The 16,488-nt window shown below is 39.3% G+C and overlaps 4 protein-coding genes and 1 pseudogene across 7 annotated transcripts; 2 read left to right on the top strand and 3 right to left on the bottom strand.

Moving 5' to 3' along the window:
- Positions 1-157: 157 nt before the first annotated feature.
- Positions 158-757, bottom strand: AT3G50376 (annotated as a pseudogene). Its single transcript has one exon.
- Positions 758-1,107: 350 nt separating this feature from the next.
- On the top strand, positions 1,108-1,570 carry AT3G50373 (transcription elongation factor (TFIIS) family protein; the record flags this gene model as incomplete). The annotated part of the gene is given in 2 exon segments (NM_148867.1): positions 1,108-1,384; positions 1,401-1,570. The coding sequence occupies 2 exon segments, from the start codon at positions 1,108-1,110 to the stop codon at positions 1,568-1,570; spliced, it is 447 nt and encodes a 148-aa protein (NP_680121.1).
- A 281-nt stretch (positions 1,571-1,851) lies between these two features.
- On the top strand, positions 1,852-10,231 carry AT3G50370 (uncharacterized protein). Of its 2 annotated transcripts, NM_114897.6 has the most exons (10): positions 1,883-1,986; positions 2,155-2,443; positions 2,556-3,628; positions 3,713-6,998; positions 7,095-7,285; positions 7,382-7,529; positions 7,848-8,046; positions 8,133-8,405; positions 8,484-9,130; positions 9,218-10,170. In NM_114897.6, exons 2-10 carry the CDS (start codon positions 2,366-2,368, stop codon positions 9,791-9,793), a joined length of 6,471 nt encoding a protein of 2,156 aa, NP_190606.6. In that variant the 5' UTR covers positions 1,883-1,986; positions 2,155-2,365; the 3' UTR covers positions 9,794-10,170. The 2 variants fall into 2 exon arrangements, with proteins under 2 accessions (NP_001326662.1, NP_190606.6); NM_001339465.1 differs by having other exon boundaries at positions 1,852-1,986; positions 2,155-3,628; positions 9,218-10,231.
- A 236-nt stretch (positions 10,232-10,467) lies between these two features.
- Positions 10,468-12,092, bottom strand: CEN2 (centrin2). Its single transcript, NM_114896.5, has 6 exons — positions 11,806-12,092; positions 11,421-11,575; positions 11,314-11,341; positions 11,068-11,220; positions 10,883-10,985; positions 10,468-10,794 (listed from the first exon to the last, which is right to left on the bottom strand). The coding sequence occupies exons 1-6, from the start codon at positions 11,806-11,808 to the stop codon at positions 10,727-10,729; spliced, it is 510 nt and encodes a 169-aa protein (NP_190605.1). The 5' UTR covers positions 11,809-12,092; the 3' UTR covers positions 10,468-10,726.
- Positions 12,093-12,206: 114 nt separating this feature from the next.
- Positions 12,207-14,127, bottom strand: AT3G50350 (membrane insertase, putative (DUF1685); the record flags this gene model as incomplete). Of its 2 annotated transcripts, none has more annotated exons than NM_001203117.1 (3): positions 12,207-12,649; positions 12,730-13,048; positions 13,955-14,127. In NM_001203117.1, 3 exons carry the CDS (start codon positions 14,063-14,065, stop codon positions 12,564-12,566), a joined length of 516 nt encoding a protein of 171 aa, NP_001190046.1. The 2 variants fall into 2 exon arrangements, with proteins under 2 accessions (NP_001190046.1, NP_190604.1); NM_114895.1 differs by lacking the exon at positions 13,955-14,127 and adding an exon at positions 13,299-13,323 and having other exon boundaries at positions 12,523-12,626; positions 12,730-13,146.
- Positions 14,128-16,488: the final 2,361 nt, after the last annotated feature.

Raw genomic sequence — 16,488 nt, 5'->3', positions numbered from 1 at the left:
AATGGAATGAGAGACGTTGAACATTGATCATCAAAATTATGAGAACCAATCAACTAAAATTACTCAAGTGATTCATTACAAATACCTTGAAGAAAAGTAACGTTTTGGACTGAATACGTACATTCAGTCAGAAGCAGCCTTGTCTGCAAGGACCATGTATCAACAGCCTCAAGTCTTGTGAATCCAACTCCTCTTGGAATCTTTTTAGAATCTGTAGGAGAAATTTGAGAACATTCGCCAATGATCCGTTGTCTGGACACTCGTCCGTCTTCTTTTCTGCGTAAGATTTCGACTTTGTATTGTCATCACCATCTCTGAAAAACTACTCATACTTGGTGATCTGCAACAAGTTGCTCTTGTCATGAGGCCAAACATCACTAGTATCATCCACAATTACGACACTTTGCTTATCAGCCACAACAAGCTCAAGTGTCTTCTTACTAGGACTTTCTTTACTGGTTATGACTCGATCTCCAAAGTAAACTTTGTCCGGATCAATCAACTTCAACACGGTCTGTGCGTAAGTGAATAACCCCATTGTGTAAACATGCATAGTGAAATGCTCGTTGGCTCCTAATAGAAATTCATGAAGAAAAGGTCGAAGTTTAATGATATACTCATTGGAATGGCCTTTGTTGAATCTCCATAAATCTAGCCTTGAATCGACTTGTTCGAGTAGATACTTCTCCTTTTTAGAAATTTACGAAACAAGAGTCGAATGGATAAGCGTGTGGTCCAAATCAAGGACTAGGTGAAGCTTCTTCTCCGTCTTCTTCCCCTTCTTCTTCTCATCGAGATTCAAGTGTTGTAATCTCTTGACAGATTTATCAAGTATTTATTATAAGAAAAAGGAAATATATATGTGGCGATCTCAAATAAACCGACGTACATTATATTGATCAAAAATAATAATAATCAAAATTGTAATTTCCTTTTTTCCGAAATACAATCCCATCTCAAAATTTGGAAACATCTCTCTATATATAATAGACGAGTAGTCTCATCACCCACATTATTCATCAATATCCCTCTGTTTTCTCTCGAGTTTCTTCTAGCCCTAGTTTCTTAAGTACGTTTTCTCTGCGTTGTTTTTCTCTCAAACACACAATGGATTTTTCTGATGATCTCCCACCACCATGTGTGAACGATCATGTGAAGAGAAGAAGCAAGAAAGGAAGAACGATAAGAACGAAGCATCTTGAAGAACTAATTAGCACCGCCATAAGAGCCGCTCATGTTGCAAGAGACAAAGGGTTTTACATAGTCTCTCCGGAAGCCATACAATGCGTTGAGATCCTTAGACATATGCGAACCTTACCTCTCAACGCTCGTCTTATTAGCAAAACCGACGGTTTACGCGTTCTTCTCTTTCTCTCTAAGAACGGTAACCCTAAAATCAGGTCTGAGTCTAACGCCGTCATTGATCACTGGAAAAGTATCCTCCAAAGAAAAGTTCACTAACGGAAGAGAAGAGATCATTCACGAGGACTACGTACGAAGGTTTACATCATCAATGGACGAGTATAGACTAGAGATTCACGAGGATTTCATCATCAACCGGAGAGTATAGGGTTAGGGTTTTATTTTGTATTTTTGTTTTAATTGTAAGAAACTAATATCTTTTTGTTTCTAATTTCGAAGTTTTACATGTTTCTAATAATCGAAAGTAGCGTAATTGAAAGCAGAGTACTATATGTATCAAATTGAGAATTATGGGGTAATAAAGAGATGATTGATTAATACGGGGTCAAAAACATAAAAAGAGTAAAACTTGTCCTGGTTTATCTCTCGTGCCTCAGCTTTTTTTTTTTTTTTTTTTGAATTTGTATATTTTTTTTTTGTTTTGGTTTTATCTCCGACAAAGAGGCAGTGAGTAGGGGTAGGGCTTTCCTTTTTTCCCGACGATTCGTTCCCTCGCGCTTCGTCGTCTGACATCAGCGCACGTTAGCCACCGTCGTCGATATCATACGCCCACCACCGCCGTAGGTAATTTTGCGCCCCTTCCTACACGCCGTTTCGAGCTGATTTAAAAGCGAAAACGAAACCCTAACTCGTCGATTTTTCCATCACTTAAGCTCTGCGTTTGTTCGACGCTGGTTTTATCAAGGATCGAATCTGAGAATTGATTGTTTAATTTTGGTGTTTTTGATTCAGGGGAGATTCTTGGATTGATTTTCCAGTTTTTGATCAATTCGTCACTCTAGTAGATCTGAGGCAATACACTGCGAACAAATTTGACTGGGAGAAGAATCAGATCTAGGTTTAAGGTTTGATGCGTTGGGGATGTTCAGTGACCGGCGGAAGCGGGAAATGGCTAATCATGGAGATGGAAACAAGTACGCGTCTGTGAATCTGAATAAGTCTTATGGATATCAATCTCATCATCAGTATAATCAATCTGGAGGTTATGGGCGGGGGAGAGGAGGTGGTGGATATGGCGGTGGTGGTGTTGGAGGAGGAGAAGTATGGTTGTCCTTTCACGGCCAAGAAGCTCGCAAAATGCTGGGCAGAAACTATCTGTTCCACCCCCCTTGAACCTTCCTTCCCTCCGTAAGGAGCATGAGCGAGTTGATTCGTCTGGTTCGAGTTTTCATTCCGGTGGAGGGATCGCTGGGAGTGGAACTAGACCTGCTTCATCTGGTATTGGGTGGAGTAAGCCTGCTGCTACAGCTACTGATGGTGATATTGGTAACCATACTGGTGAAGGTGTTACTAGGGGGAGTAATGGGTTGAATACGTCTCTTGCTTCTCGGGTTGGTGCAGCTGAGCCTATGGAACGGGCTTTTCATCATGTAGAGAAAGTGGCAACTTTGAGGGGTGAAGATTTTCCGTCCCTAAAGGCTTCTTTGCCTTCAGCTTCTGTGTCTGGGCAGAAACAGAAAGAGGGTCTGAATCAGAAGCAGAAGCAAGCTGCAGGTGAGGATTTTTCAAAAGAGCCGAGAGGTGTCTCTGGTATGAGCAGTTCACTTGTAGATATGAGACCCCAAAACCAGTCTGGGCGTAGCCGGCTTGGTAATGAGCTCAGCGAGAGTCCTAGTTTCTCTGATGGATTACATTCATCTGAACATGTGAGGAAAAAGGAGTATTTTGCAGGGCCACTGCCTCTTGTTCGTTTGGCCCCACGATCTGATTGGGCTGATGATGAACGTGATACTAGTCATGGCTTAAGAGATCGGGACAGGGATCATGGCTATTCAAAGAATGAACCATTTTGGGATAGGGGTTTTGATCTGAGGCCTCATGTCCTGCCCCAGAAGCATGCTGCTTCTAATGTTTTTGACAAACCAGGACAGCGTGAAAATGAAATTGCAAAGTCCTCTTTGACTCAAGTAAGACCTGTCAGTGGAGGAGGAAGGGAGGCCAACGCTTGGAGAGTCTCCTCACCACTCCAAAATGAAGGTGCAAATCATAATAATTATGGAGCAAGGCCCTCTAGTAGGGGCAGAGAAGCTGCTAAGAAAAGTAACTACGTCTTGTCATCATCAAGGGAAAATGTTTGGAATAATAGTGGAGCTAGAGAGGCTCCATATCAGCATGGAGGAAGACAGCCATGGAATAATAATATGGATAGTTCCAGCAACAGGGGAACTTATAATCGGGATGGGTATGGAATTGAACATCAGAATAGGTATGGGACTAACTCTTCCAGTATGGCTCTGCATCTGGTGACAAATTTCTTTTAATTAATTATCTCTATATGAACTTCTTGCAGGGATAAACGCTCCTTCTTCAAGAGTGACAAACCTCATGTGGAAGATCCTTTTATGAAAGACTTTGGTGACTCTGGTTTTGATGTTCATGATCCATTCCCAGTACTTGGTGTTACTAAGAAGAAGAAAGAGGCTTTAAAGCAAACAGAGTTTCATGATCCTGTCAGGGAGTCATTTGAGGCTGAACTTGAGAGAGTTCAAAAGATGCAGGAAGAGGAACGCCGGCGGATTATTGAGGAACAGGAAAGGGTGATAGAACTAGCTCGAACAGAAGAAGAAGAGAGACTACGGCTGGCTCGTGAACAAGATGAGCGGCAGAGAAGATTAGAAGAAGAGGCCAGAGAAGCTGCTTTCAGAAACGAGCAGGAGAGACTAGAGGCTACAAGGAGGGCAGAAGAGTTGAGGAAGTCAAAAGAAGAGGAGAAACATAGGTTGTTCATGGAAGAAGAAAGGAGGAAGCAAGCTGCTAAGCAAAAGCTTCTAGAGTTGGAAGAAAAGATTTCCAGGAGACAGGCTGAAGCTGCCAAAGGTTGCAGCAGCTCTTCAACTATTTCAGAGGATAAATTCTTAGATATTGTTAAAGAAAAAGACTCTGCAGATGTTGTTGATTGGGAAGACAGCGAAAGAATGGTGGATAGAATTACTACGTCATCAACTTTAGATCTATCAGTACCCATGAGATCATTTGAGAGCAATGCCACGTCTCAATTTTCTAGGGATGGTTCTTTTGGGTTCCCTGATAGACAAAAGCCTACGTGGAGAAAGGAAGATATTGAGAGTGGAAGCAATTCAAGGTTTATTCCACAAAATTTGGAGAATGTTCCACATAGCCCACAGGAAGAATTCTTTGGGACAGCTGGATATCTCAGTGCCCCTTCCTACTTCAAACCAGGATTCCCGGAGCATTCAATTGATCAGAGTTGGAGAATTCCTGGAGATGGAAGGACGCATGGTAGGAACTATGGAATGGAATCTGAATCTCGTGAAAATTTTGGAGAGCAATATGGTGATCCTGGATGGGGGCAAAGCCAGGGCCGTCCTCGTCATGGTCCATATTCTCCTTATCCTGAAAAGTTGTATCAGAATCCCGAGGGGGATGACTATTACCCTTTTGGAAGACCAAGATATTCAGTAAGGCAGCCACGTGTTCTTCCCCCTCCCCAGGAGTCTAGGCAAAAGACTTCCTTTAGAAGCGAGGTTGAGCATCCTGGTCCCTCAACGTCTATTGGAGGGATTAACTACAGCCATAAAGGTAGGACTAATTCGACTGTTCTAGCCAATTATATTGAGGATCATCATGTGCTGCCTGGAAGTGGTATCGATGAACATCGCCGGTTCGATACCAAGCTGACTGGAAGATGTGACTCTCAATCTTCACTTTCCGTTACTAGCCCACCTGATTCCCCTGTTCATCTCTCTCATGATGACTTGGATGAATCAGCAGATTCAACTGTCCTACCTACTTCCAGAATGGGAGAAGATGCTGGTTTACTAGAGAAGGGGGGAGCACCAATTATTTCTAGTGATATTGGAAAGGATAGTTTGATGATGGCGACAGGCTCTGTGTCTTGCTGGGATAATGAAGAGTGGACTCTTGACAGTAATGAACGGTTGCAGGAACAAGAAGAATACGACGAAGATGAAGATGGATACCAGGAGGAGGATAAAATACACGGGGTTGATGAGAACATAGATCTCGCCCAAGAGTTAGAAGAAATGCATCTCGATGATAAAGACTCTAATCTAGTCTTAGGCTTTAATGAAGGAGTGGAGGTTGAAATACCCAGCGATGACTTTGAAAAATGTCAACGGAACTCCGAATCTACATTTCCACTTCATCAGCATACTGTCGATTCTTTAGATGATGAAAGACCTTCTATTGAGACAAGCCGTGGTGAACAAGCCGCCCAACCTGCTGTCGTTTCTGATCCCTTGGGCATGCATAATGCGTCTAGGACCTTCCAGGGTGCTGAAACCACGATGCAGAACTTGACAGTTCACCCAAATATTGGTCGCCAGTCATTTGAGGTGGCCAGTAAAGTAGACTCCACAAGTAACTCTACCGTTTCTACTCATCCTGTCATACCACTTCACAGCGCTGCTCTGCATCCATCATCTCTTCAGACAGCTATTCCTCCTGTATCTACTACTTCAGCACAGATGGAGGAGCCTGTCAAGTTTCAGTTTGGTTTGTTTTCTGGTCCTTCGCTGATACCTTCTCCTTTCCCTGCCATACAGATTGGTTCCATCCAAATGCCTCTTCCTCTTCATCCCCAATTTGGCTCCTCGCTTACCCATATGCAACAGCCCCAGCCTCCTCTCATTCAGTTTGGTCAACTACCGTATACATCCCCAATATCCCAAGGGGTGCTGCCACCGCCACATCATTCAGTTGTCCAAGCGAATGGTTTATCAACTTATGCTTTGAATCAGAATCCTGGATCCTTGGTGACTGTTCAGCTTGGTCAAGGAAATTCGGCTAACCTGCTCGCTAGAAACGCAGCAACCTCTGTCTCACACCCTCAGCTTAGTGTTCTTAGAAGACCGACAAATGTTTCTGATGAGGGCACACTGAAGAATGCTAATCTACCTCCAGCGAGAGCGAGCATTGAGGCTGCTGTGTCACCTCAAAAGCAACCAGAGTTGTCTGGTAATTCGCAATTACCTTCTCGAAAGATGAGTCATGGAAAATCAAATTTTGCTGAAAGACAATCAGGATACCAAGTCCAAACTGACACAAGTGCAGTAAGAAATTCTGGCTTGCGCTCATCTGGTACTGCTGAGGTTTCTCGGGTAGATTCTGGTGGTAATAGAAGATATCGTCGTCAGAGGGTTGAATTTAGAGTTCGGGAATCAAACTGGCCATCTTCCGATGAAAATCGAAATGGAAATGGAAGGGCACAAACTTCTACAAAAATTGGGAGTAGAAAATATGTTGTGTCCAACAAGTCCCAGAAACAAGCCTTAGACAGCTCAGCGTCCGGTTTGAATGCTATGCAGAAAACAGTTAGTGGGGGTTCATTTGAGAATAGACTTGGGAAAGATGCTGTCGTGAAGAATCCACTCAGTCCAAATTCTGGACAAGCAAACCTTAAAAGGAATATGGTATCTGAAAAGGAAATTGATGCACCTTTGCAGATTGGAATTGTTCGTGTCTTTGAGCAACAAGGTATTGAAGCTCCTAGTGACGATGATGATTTTATTGAGGTAAGATCAAAAAGGCAAATGCTTAATGATCGCCGTGAACAGAGAGAAAAGGAAATTAAAGAGAAGTCTCAGGCAGCCAAGGTTCTGATGCAATCTAAAACTCTAGTGTTCTTCTACTTGTGAATTGTTACCTATTCTGAGGTAATTCTCACTAAAAGTGAATTTGTTTTCTTGTAGGCATTCCGAAAACCTCGTTCAACTTTCCAGAACAATACTACTGCAGCCAGGTCCAACAGAAGCCCACCAGCTAGCCGAGCTGCGAACAATAAGCAGTTTAATCCAGTCTCCAACAGACAGACGTTAGCCCCAATTGGCACACCTTCACCTAAAATAGATTCCCATGTTGATGAAAAATCTGGGAGCAACAAGTACATTCCATTATTTGATCAATTGAAATGCTTTAAGTGTGTTTGTAGAGATAGCTCCCCTCTGCTTATGTTCTTACCTTCTATTTCATTTTGCAGGTCCACTCAGGAAAGTAGTGCTCTTCCAGTTATACCCAAAAATGATCAGAATCCAGCGTCAGGTTTTGTATTCAGCAACAAAAATAAGGTTCTCGATAACAGTCATACACCTGTGGGGACTTGGGGTAACCAACTCACCTATCAGCCGGTGAGTATATATATTGTTCATGGTTTTTTTGACTTGGTTCAAGTTTCTACAAAAATCGAAAACGGACAATCCAAAAAATGTATCTGCAAGATTCTTGCTTACCTTTCCAATGTCATCTAAAACGGTTGTGTTTTAAGCCGCATCTCATAGTCACTTTATATGAATTGATAGAATGGTTTACTGAAAACAGAAAGCAGTAAGAATTGAGGACAGAGAAAGTCATAGTGGATAATAATCAAAATAGTTTATGACTCATGCTCTACTAGTTATGAATCACGCCTATGCAAATATCTGAAGCCTTTTCATATTACCTTGTAGGTTATGGCCCTAACCCAGAGTCAGCTTGATGAAGCCATGAAACCCGTATCTCATCTTTCATGTGTTTCTGTTGAGAATGGTGCCAACCGAATTAGCGAGTCAAATTCGACATCAACGTCTGTTGTGCCAAAGAACAATACTTTTTCAAGCAGCACAAGTCCAATAAATTCATTGCTTGCTGAGGGCAAAATTCAATTTGGTGAGCTGGTTGACTAGATACCTTGATTATTACTTTGAACTGGCTCGTCGTTGCATTTAAATGATGGATCTTTCTTTCTCTTTTAGGTGCAGTTACATCTTCCACTGTTATCCCTCCCTGTGGTGGGCGTACAGAGAAGGATAGCTCTTTATATTTTGAAAAAGATAACAAACATCGAAATCCATCATCCACTGGCATAGAGATTTGTGAAGCAGAAGCAGAAGCTGCTGCTTCAGCTATTGCTGTGGCAGCCATAACTAATGATGAAACCAGTGGGAATGCCTTGAGTACTGGCTCTGTATTACCTGTTGAAACCAAAATTTATGGAGGAACAGAGTTAGATGATGGGGCAGCAAGTGGTATATTTGCTTTCTGTAGGGTTTATGCATTCCCAAATGGTTGTTTGTTGTCTGAAGTAATTTCTTTTGCTTTGGCAGGTACTGTTGGTGGGCAGACTAGTCGATCAAAAGCTGAGGAATCTCTCATTGTTTCTCTACCAGCAGATCTTTCAGTGGACACCCCAATCTCTCTGTGGCCACAATTACCAAGTCCACACAACTCAAACCAAATGATCACTCACTTCCCTCCAGGCCCTCCTCATTACCCTTTCTATGATGTGAATCCCATGTTAAGAGGACCCATTTTTGCTTTTGGCCCGCACCATGACGCAGGAGCAACCCAATCACAGTCCCAGAAAGGTCCAGTAACAGTATCTGGTCCACCTACGACCTGGCAGCAGCAGGGTCATTCTGGAGTAGATTCCTTCTATGCCCCTCCTGCCGGTTTCACGGGTCCTTTTCTAACCCCACCCGGTGCTATTCCTGGCGTTCAGGGACCTCCTCACATGTTTGTTTATAACCACTTTGCACCTGTTGGACAGTTTGGAGGGTTGAGTTTCATGGGAACAACTTACATCCCATCTGGAAAGCAACCAGATTGGAAACACAACCCAAACGTATCTTCTTCTCCGGTTGGAGGAGATGGTGATGTAAACAATCCTAATGTGGCTTCCATGCAATGTAACATTGTACCTGCGTCTCTTCAGCACCTTCCTATGCCAATGTTTGATCCATCTCCTTTCCAGGTATTGGATCCCATCATTATGATTTCCAATAATGCTAACTAGTAGAAGAATCCATCGACTTAATATTTATTTTATGGTGTGGGTCAGTCTTCTTCTCAGGAGATGCCTATTCGAGCACGGTGGCCTTACATGCCATTTTCGGGTCCTCCAACGATGCAAATGCAGAAACAGCAGGAAGGAACAGATGGCTCCAATCTTCCATCACCTCAGTTTAACAACAACATGCTTCCTCCTCCTCCTCCTAACAGATATCCCAACGTTCAAGCATCCACAGTTGTAGACGCAATGGTGGACTCCTCAAACGCTTACAGTTCCACCACTGGTGCTCCACCAGCAAAGCCCACCTCCACGTTATCTGATCCCAACAGCAACAACACTCAGAATCCAAATGGTCCTGGCTTCAAGCCACCACAACAACAACAACAACAATCTTCTCAGGAGAAGAACACGCAGTCTCAGCATGTTGGTGGGCCCAGCCACCACCACCAACACCAGCACCATCAAAACCGGAGATCGGGCTACCATGGCAGAAACCAACCCATGGCCAGAGAGAGAGGCTTTCCGAATAACCCAAAGGTCAAGCAAATCTATGTGGCTAAGCAGACTGGTAACAGCTGTGCCTCTGCTTCCTCTACTACCACCACCACTTCCCCCTCAATTTGATGATTCTTCACCATCCAGGTCCGTTCAGATATAAACTCATCCCAATAACCCAACCAGCTTTGGCTTCATAAGAAGATTTGGACTTTTTTTCCTTTCAATTTTCCCATATATCAGTTAGCTTCCTTTTTTTCTTCTTTTTATCCTCGTTAGATAATTAGATTTTGTTCTCTTTACTCGTTTGGGGATTCATTATATGGGGACTTTGGTAATGCTTAATTTCGTCATGGTTGGTAAAAATATTGTCGTGAGGTTTTCGGTGTAGAATACCCAATTCACGGCCCCAATGTATCTGTTGTCAACATTATCTTTATAGCTTCTACAAATCAGTACACACTCTTATTGAATTAATTTTTTATGCTTTACTTTTTTGTTTCAAAACCCTTGTGCAATGAATCGACAACTTTTAAAGTTTTAAGCTAACTTGGAAACTTTGCCTAAGGAAAATGCTTTGTTATGATCAATGGATCTTTTTTTCTTTTTGGAATCCATTGATGTAAGCTTTCAAAGGTCGGATATGTTATGTAAGTGAAGTTTCCACAGTTGTGTAACTTTACAACTTATGGTTGACATAAAATGGTACCACTTTTTGTGAAAGAAAAAATGATGAATCGACAACTTTAATGCAACAGGGTATTATGACAAGACAAATCTAATATCTTTTTCTAGATGATGATGTGCGCAGAGGTCCAAATCTTGACGACTTATGAAGTAACCAATGCGAGCTCCTAAAGTTTTTCACTAAGACTACGAATATTTTGCCAATTTATACATCTTATAATGATACAAAGACAGACCAAGACTTGCCATTAAGATGAGCTATAGATTAAAACTGTGATATATGTATCTTCAGTAATAATATTACAGATAATTAAGCCTCAGTTAAAGAACTATAATAGAGCTCATCAAATATCGTTAAGAACAGCAACAACCTTTCTAGTTACCACCATAAGCAGTTCTCCTCATCATCCTCATGAATTCATCCATGTTAACTTCACCATCACCTGCAGTTTTCAGTAATGTATCATATATCTTTAGTCAAACCAAGCATTGTGCCACAAGAGAATGAGAAAAAAGGTTTAGGACACTTACGGTCTCGGTCTGCTTCTTCAACCATCTCTCGTATCTCAGCATCAGTGAAATTCTCACCCAAGTCCTTTGCCATGCGTTTGATATCATCCGGAGATATCTTCCCCTGAAAATTTGGAAGAAAAATAGTTTAGCTTCTAGAAAAATTAAGATCAAATGAAGTAACTAACTAAGTTATGAGTAAATACATTTTTGTCAAGATCAATGATCTGGAATGCTTTAGTGAGCTCTTCTTTTGTGTCTCTTTCACCAATCTTAGCAGTCATCATATGAACAAACTCATCAAAATCTATAGCTCCACTTCCATCTTTATCCACATCAGCTATCATTTTGTTGATTTGCTTCAATACCAAATACATCAAGGTATCAGAACCATAGATATAAACAACGAATCTTAGCGGAAAAAACCGAAAAAACGAAAGAAATAATAATACCTCTTCCGTCATTTCAAAACCAAGCGCCCTATCACAAATGATAATATCAAGAATCAATTCCAAAACCATAAAACAAAGACAGAAAGATATAAAGCTCTCGATATTACCTCATAGCAACATTAAGCTCTTTAGCATCAATGGTACCAGAACCATCAGTGTCAAATAGCTCAAAAGCTTCCTTAATCTCTTGCTTCTTCTGTGTCGTCAATCCATGATGACGTCTCGGTTTCTCTTTTCTCGAAACAGTTCTGTATATACTCGACTGCAATAATAACATCCAAAATTCAAAATCTCAGCTCTAACACTAAAGGGTTTCGTCTAAAATCTTCTTCAATCATGGAACCCTAATTTCTTCATTCTAACATTCGCTAAATACAAATCAGATCTTAAAAAAAAAAATCCATCATGCAAAATTGTTATCTAGAGATCCTTAGAAATTGCTAATCTCTAAACATAAAAAAAATAAAGACAGAATCAAAGGTAAGAACGAACCATATCTTCTACGAATCCTCCAAATCGATCGATCAAAGCTCTTTCAGTTTGCGCGTCTAAAGAAATCTAACGTTTCTGCTTTCCTTTACATTGTTGTTGCTTTTCCATACTAAAAAGCGGTAACGATATGGGTCAGATGGGCCTAATAGTGAAGGCCCATAACAAAACACAGATCTGCTATGTGTAGTTCTTAATCAGACAATCAGACAAAACACAGATGTGTTACTTACTCCCTCATCGTTCCCTACACTTTCTCTATTTTCTCACTATTTCGATCGTTTCTTCGGCCATAATTTTTTTCTTCTTTTCAAAAGTTATAATATATATAAGTTACGCTACAAAGATTTTGATCTGAAAGAGATCAGTTAATCTGAATTAATCACTATATGCAAATTCACGTGAATTTGCATAATCCTTTATCAAGCTTAGCAACGAATATAAGAGAAGCCAACACCACTCTCCCATGGACAAAAGTCAGACAATAGAATCTGAGAATATACTTTTGCAAATTGTGTTCTGTTGCATATATAAAATTATATATCACATACTAAAAGAAGATAAATCAAATCAAATCATGCATTATACAATAAACAATATAACTTATAAACAAGTTGGGTCCAACATATATTAGTATTTTACTATTGTGTGTGTAATATTACAACGCTGACTGGACTCCACCGACTGTTTGGCGTCTCAATTTACATACCCTGTTCCGGATTAACCTTTATCCCCACAACGTTTAACAGTCGTTAAAATTATCATCTCGGCGGCGATTGGTTCACGGTGCACGCCACCACTCTCGCCCATTGCTTCAGCTTCGTCTTCACCGTTTGCGGATCATCACCTATTCAAATGAAATTTGATCATTATAAATTTATAATCGTGTATGTGTATATATGTGTGTGTGTGTATGTTTATACATACTGGTTTGGTATACGGTGTGGTGAGGACTGGTATCGCCGTCGGAGAGTGAAGACGACGACGTTGTTGATTTGTTAGAAACGGCGTCGTTGTAGCTTTTTTGAACGGCGAAGTAAAGTTCTAACGCGGGAAGCGTGTTGGAAAGTCTTGGATCAGCGTTTTCGGGAGATCCGAAACCGAATCCGAGTTCGAAACTTGCTTTAAGCTCGTCGAGATCTTCGTCGGTCAAGCTCTTACCACGGCGGAGATGACGGTGGCGGGAGATATCTTGACGTTTTGACCAAGCTTCCTCGCGGATTAGATCAGGAGACCACGAGTGTTGCTTCAAGAGAGAAGTAGAAGGTAACGGTGGCGCGTGTATGCGACGCACTACCCCCGGCGAGGGGGTGTGCGGTGGTGGAAAGGTTTTACGATCAATGGCTGGTTTTTTGGTAATTAAGTCGAAATATTTGGGTGAAAAAAGTTAGGGGGAAGAGAAAAGTTAGTTGAAGATTAGTTATAAAGGAATGGAAGAGAGAGAGAGAGTGTTGCCGACTCAGGGATATTGGGCCGGCCCAAGTCATGATGATGACCTGGATTTGTTTTTGATTGGTTCATTTTAATTTTATTAAATTATGTAATGTACCTGGAATTACGAAGCAACACAAGTTGGCATTGCATAAAAATACTATAAAACTTTGGAATTTCTTCCTTTTTAATCATAGAATAAGGGAATTTTATGAGTAAAAGTTCGATACGAAATCGCTTTTATGAGACTTTATGTAATATGAAGAACTAGTGGGTTGAAGTTGATGTAGATAAACGACCTTATGTGTAACATCATCATCTTTGTATAATGTCCTTTCTGAGATTAAAGATACCGTTTTTAGATTTTAGCAAACGATGTACATTGACTTATATTGGGATTCTGGATTTGTGGCCCAGTTAGCTTCTTATAGCCCAATAACTATGTACTTAGTAATACAGTATGTTAACACTAAACCAATCCTTTTCTTGGTTTGGTTAGAGAACACTAAACCATACATAAGCTAATAAAGAGATTGATTCGAGTAGAGAAACAAGGTAAGGTTTGGTTCCTAACCATGAGAAGATAATCAGAAAAATCTACATCAGAATTTCTCTAGGTCAAGCTTAATTGTTAATAATAGATGGGTAGATATTCTCAATGTGTAAATCAATAATATCCATATGTACGAGAACAAACTTTTTTATGGCCGGTTGAACTAACTGTATTTAAGTGATACTTTACTGCGTGAACTAGTTGTTGAACCAAAAACGGTTCCAATTTAGACAGTGAAACCAAACTCGGCAGACTCTTTATGTTGGACCACAACAACATAGCCGATGATCATTAAGTCAAAAACTTAATGTGGTGGTGGAGTGGATGGTCTTTATACTCGTTAGTGTTTGATGAGCTATATTGGATATATAGGCATGTTCTAAGAATTCTAATACATATTAATGATATACATTTTTGTATCAGAAAGATGCATAGTATAATGTTTTAAATACATCAAAATGTGGTAGTTGGGTTTCAACAGCACCCAAAATTAGAAACTGTTGAATTGCAAGTTGACAATGACAACTTCCTTTGAAAATATATATCATCAAAAGATCGAAAACAGTCATACGAATTAAGTTTGTTATAAGAATTGTTTCGATCATTAAAATAGTTAAAATTTGATATTGTTTATACATTATTGATCTGATATTCTGATATGATCACTATTCAACTTTTGTTTCATTTATGTGTACCGTTTGTTCAACGTAAATTGTATATTCTAATTCACTAGCAAGACCTTGTTATGTTCTCTTTCCCATTTTACACTATTTACGTTACTGTTACCATTCGGATCGGACCTGCGATATTACCACATATATGGTATACTACTAAAACAATCCTTTATGTAAGCTCTTGACGTATTCCACAATATAATTAAACTTGATCTATTAAACGTATCATGGCATGTCCCAAAAGTTTACAATTTCTATACATAAACAGAATTTTAGAAATATGGACTAAATATTTAATCTGCTTAATAAAAACAGTGAAAGAAATACGCAGACCTGCAAAATCACTTTAATTTGGTGAATCTTATGGAACATACAAAAAACAAAATTAATCAAATTCAAAATAATGAAGAATACAATGATCGAAACTCACTTTATCCTTCGCCATCGCACGCACGCTTCTACGATGGTATAGCTTTATAGCCACCCTAAAACCTAACAAGAATCCATTTGTAAAGAACAGACATGAGATATCGACCACACGAGTGCTTACTTTTATGGATAATATATTTATCAAAAGGCGAATGGTTTATGAAAAGGAGGTCGCGAATTAAGGAAAAAAGGTTATCATACTTTATGTCTTAAAAAAGGTTTCTCATACTTTAACTAGAATCGTCTTTTTTATTATAATAGGTTTCGAAGTTTCGATTAGTAATTTGATGAAACGAAGTACATTTGATAGAGTTGTTTATCTCGGTTGTTATGAATTCTTACTTAGCAACCATACAAACAACTGATTTTTGGTCAGATATACATTATCTCGGTTGTTAGTAAAGTGTTTACATTCATTCGATTAGTAAATGGACGTATATTTTATGCGTTTTTTTTTTATCTATTCTCACTAGACTTATAATTGAATTTGGGCTACTATCAGTGCTAGATTGTTTTTCTATTTTATAAGAACAGGAGTGGTATAGTACTAGTGTGTTTGTTGTGAATATCGGTCAAAAAAGATTTAATGGCAACTTGATATATGTGCATTATGCATATTTGATATGGTCTACATGTTCTCTTAATTATTCGTAAAATAGGTTATTGTAGAAGGTAATAACTAATAAGGTATTAAGCACATGGGGGAGCTTTTTACCCACTTTGAATTTGTTTCACTAAAAACTATAATAATTGTATTAGTTATGATATATTATAAAATTCATAACTAGTTTATCATCGAGATAATAAAGGCCATCTTTGTGTAGTTTGATATATTATATTCCAGTGGATCACCTTCAAATGCGATAAAATCATCATTGTTTTAACCAAAAAAAATACTTAATTATCAAAATTGATGTTTTAAAATATATATTAATTAACATGTTTACACATAATTTTATATAACTATTTTTTGGTTCACCCATTTTTATTAGCATGTTATAAAAACTTTACTATATTTGTTAATTGTTACAAAGATAAATGTGAATTGGTTTAAACTTAAAATTATTGAGAAAAAATCCTAGATACTGCTAGCTAGTAAAGTTATTATTTTGGTTTTGATTTCGTTAGTGGTATTATTGAAATAAGAATATTATATTTATTATTTGATGGTTTCTTTTCAATTATTGAACGTACAAATATTATAAAACAAGCGTAAGCGTCCTAATTTTTCTTAACATCATCACCCAACAAGTAAAACGACCAATTACGAAAACCAACCCATGACAACAAGAGATTTTGACATTTTTGTTACGAAGACATTGAACCAAACCAAAGCTGTTGGACCAAATTGACCGATCGATTGTTGTGATTGAGTGGGGACATAGCAACGGTCGATAGAGTCGAAAGCCACACAAACGGACCAAAATTGTCTACGATAATGACTTTTTGTAACGACACTTCAAATTCAAGGCTATTGCCATAAATTTTGTCGACATATATGTCAAATATATAAGGAACATCACGTGTAGTCCAAGGTGTTTGACCTTATCATTTGTCGTGCAAATAATACGTTTGATAAATCTTTTAAACTTGGTTTGG

This window comes from Arabidopsis thaliana, chromosome 3 (assembly GCF_000001735.4).
Source record: "Arabidopsis thaliana chromosome 3, partial sequence".
NCBI classification, from domain to species: domain Eukaryota; kingdom Viridiplantae; phylum Streptophyta; class Magnoliopsida; order Brassicales; family Brassicaceae; genus Arabidopsis; species Arabidopsis thaliana.
Note: the sequence above shows the minus strand (reverse complement) of the source record. Positions and strands in the feature narration are given on the sequence as shown.

Coding starts and splice junctions, on each gene's coding strand:
- AT3G50370 (NM_001339465.1), top strand. CDS start 2,466: ATGGTTGTCCTTTCACGGCCAAGAAGCTCGCAAAATGCTGGGCAGAAA. Junction 3,629..3,712: donor GGAATTGAACATCAGAATAG/GTATGGGACTAA, acceptor AACTTCTTGCAG/GGATAAACGCTCCTTCTTCA. Junction 7,286..7,381: donor GAAAAATCTGGGAGCAACAA/GTACATTCCATT, acceptor TTCATTTTGCAG/GTCCACTCAGGAAAGTAGTG.
- CEN2 (NM_114896.5), bottom strand. Junction 11,342..11,420: donor GAGCTTAATGTTGCTATGAG/GTAATATCGAGA, acceptor CATTTGTGATAG/GGCGCTTGGTTTTGAAATGA. Junction 11,221..11,313: donor GTTTTGAAATGACGGAAGAG/GTATTATTATTT, acceptor TTGGTATTGAAG/CAAATCAACAAAATGATAGC.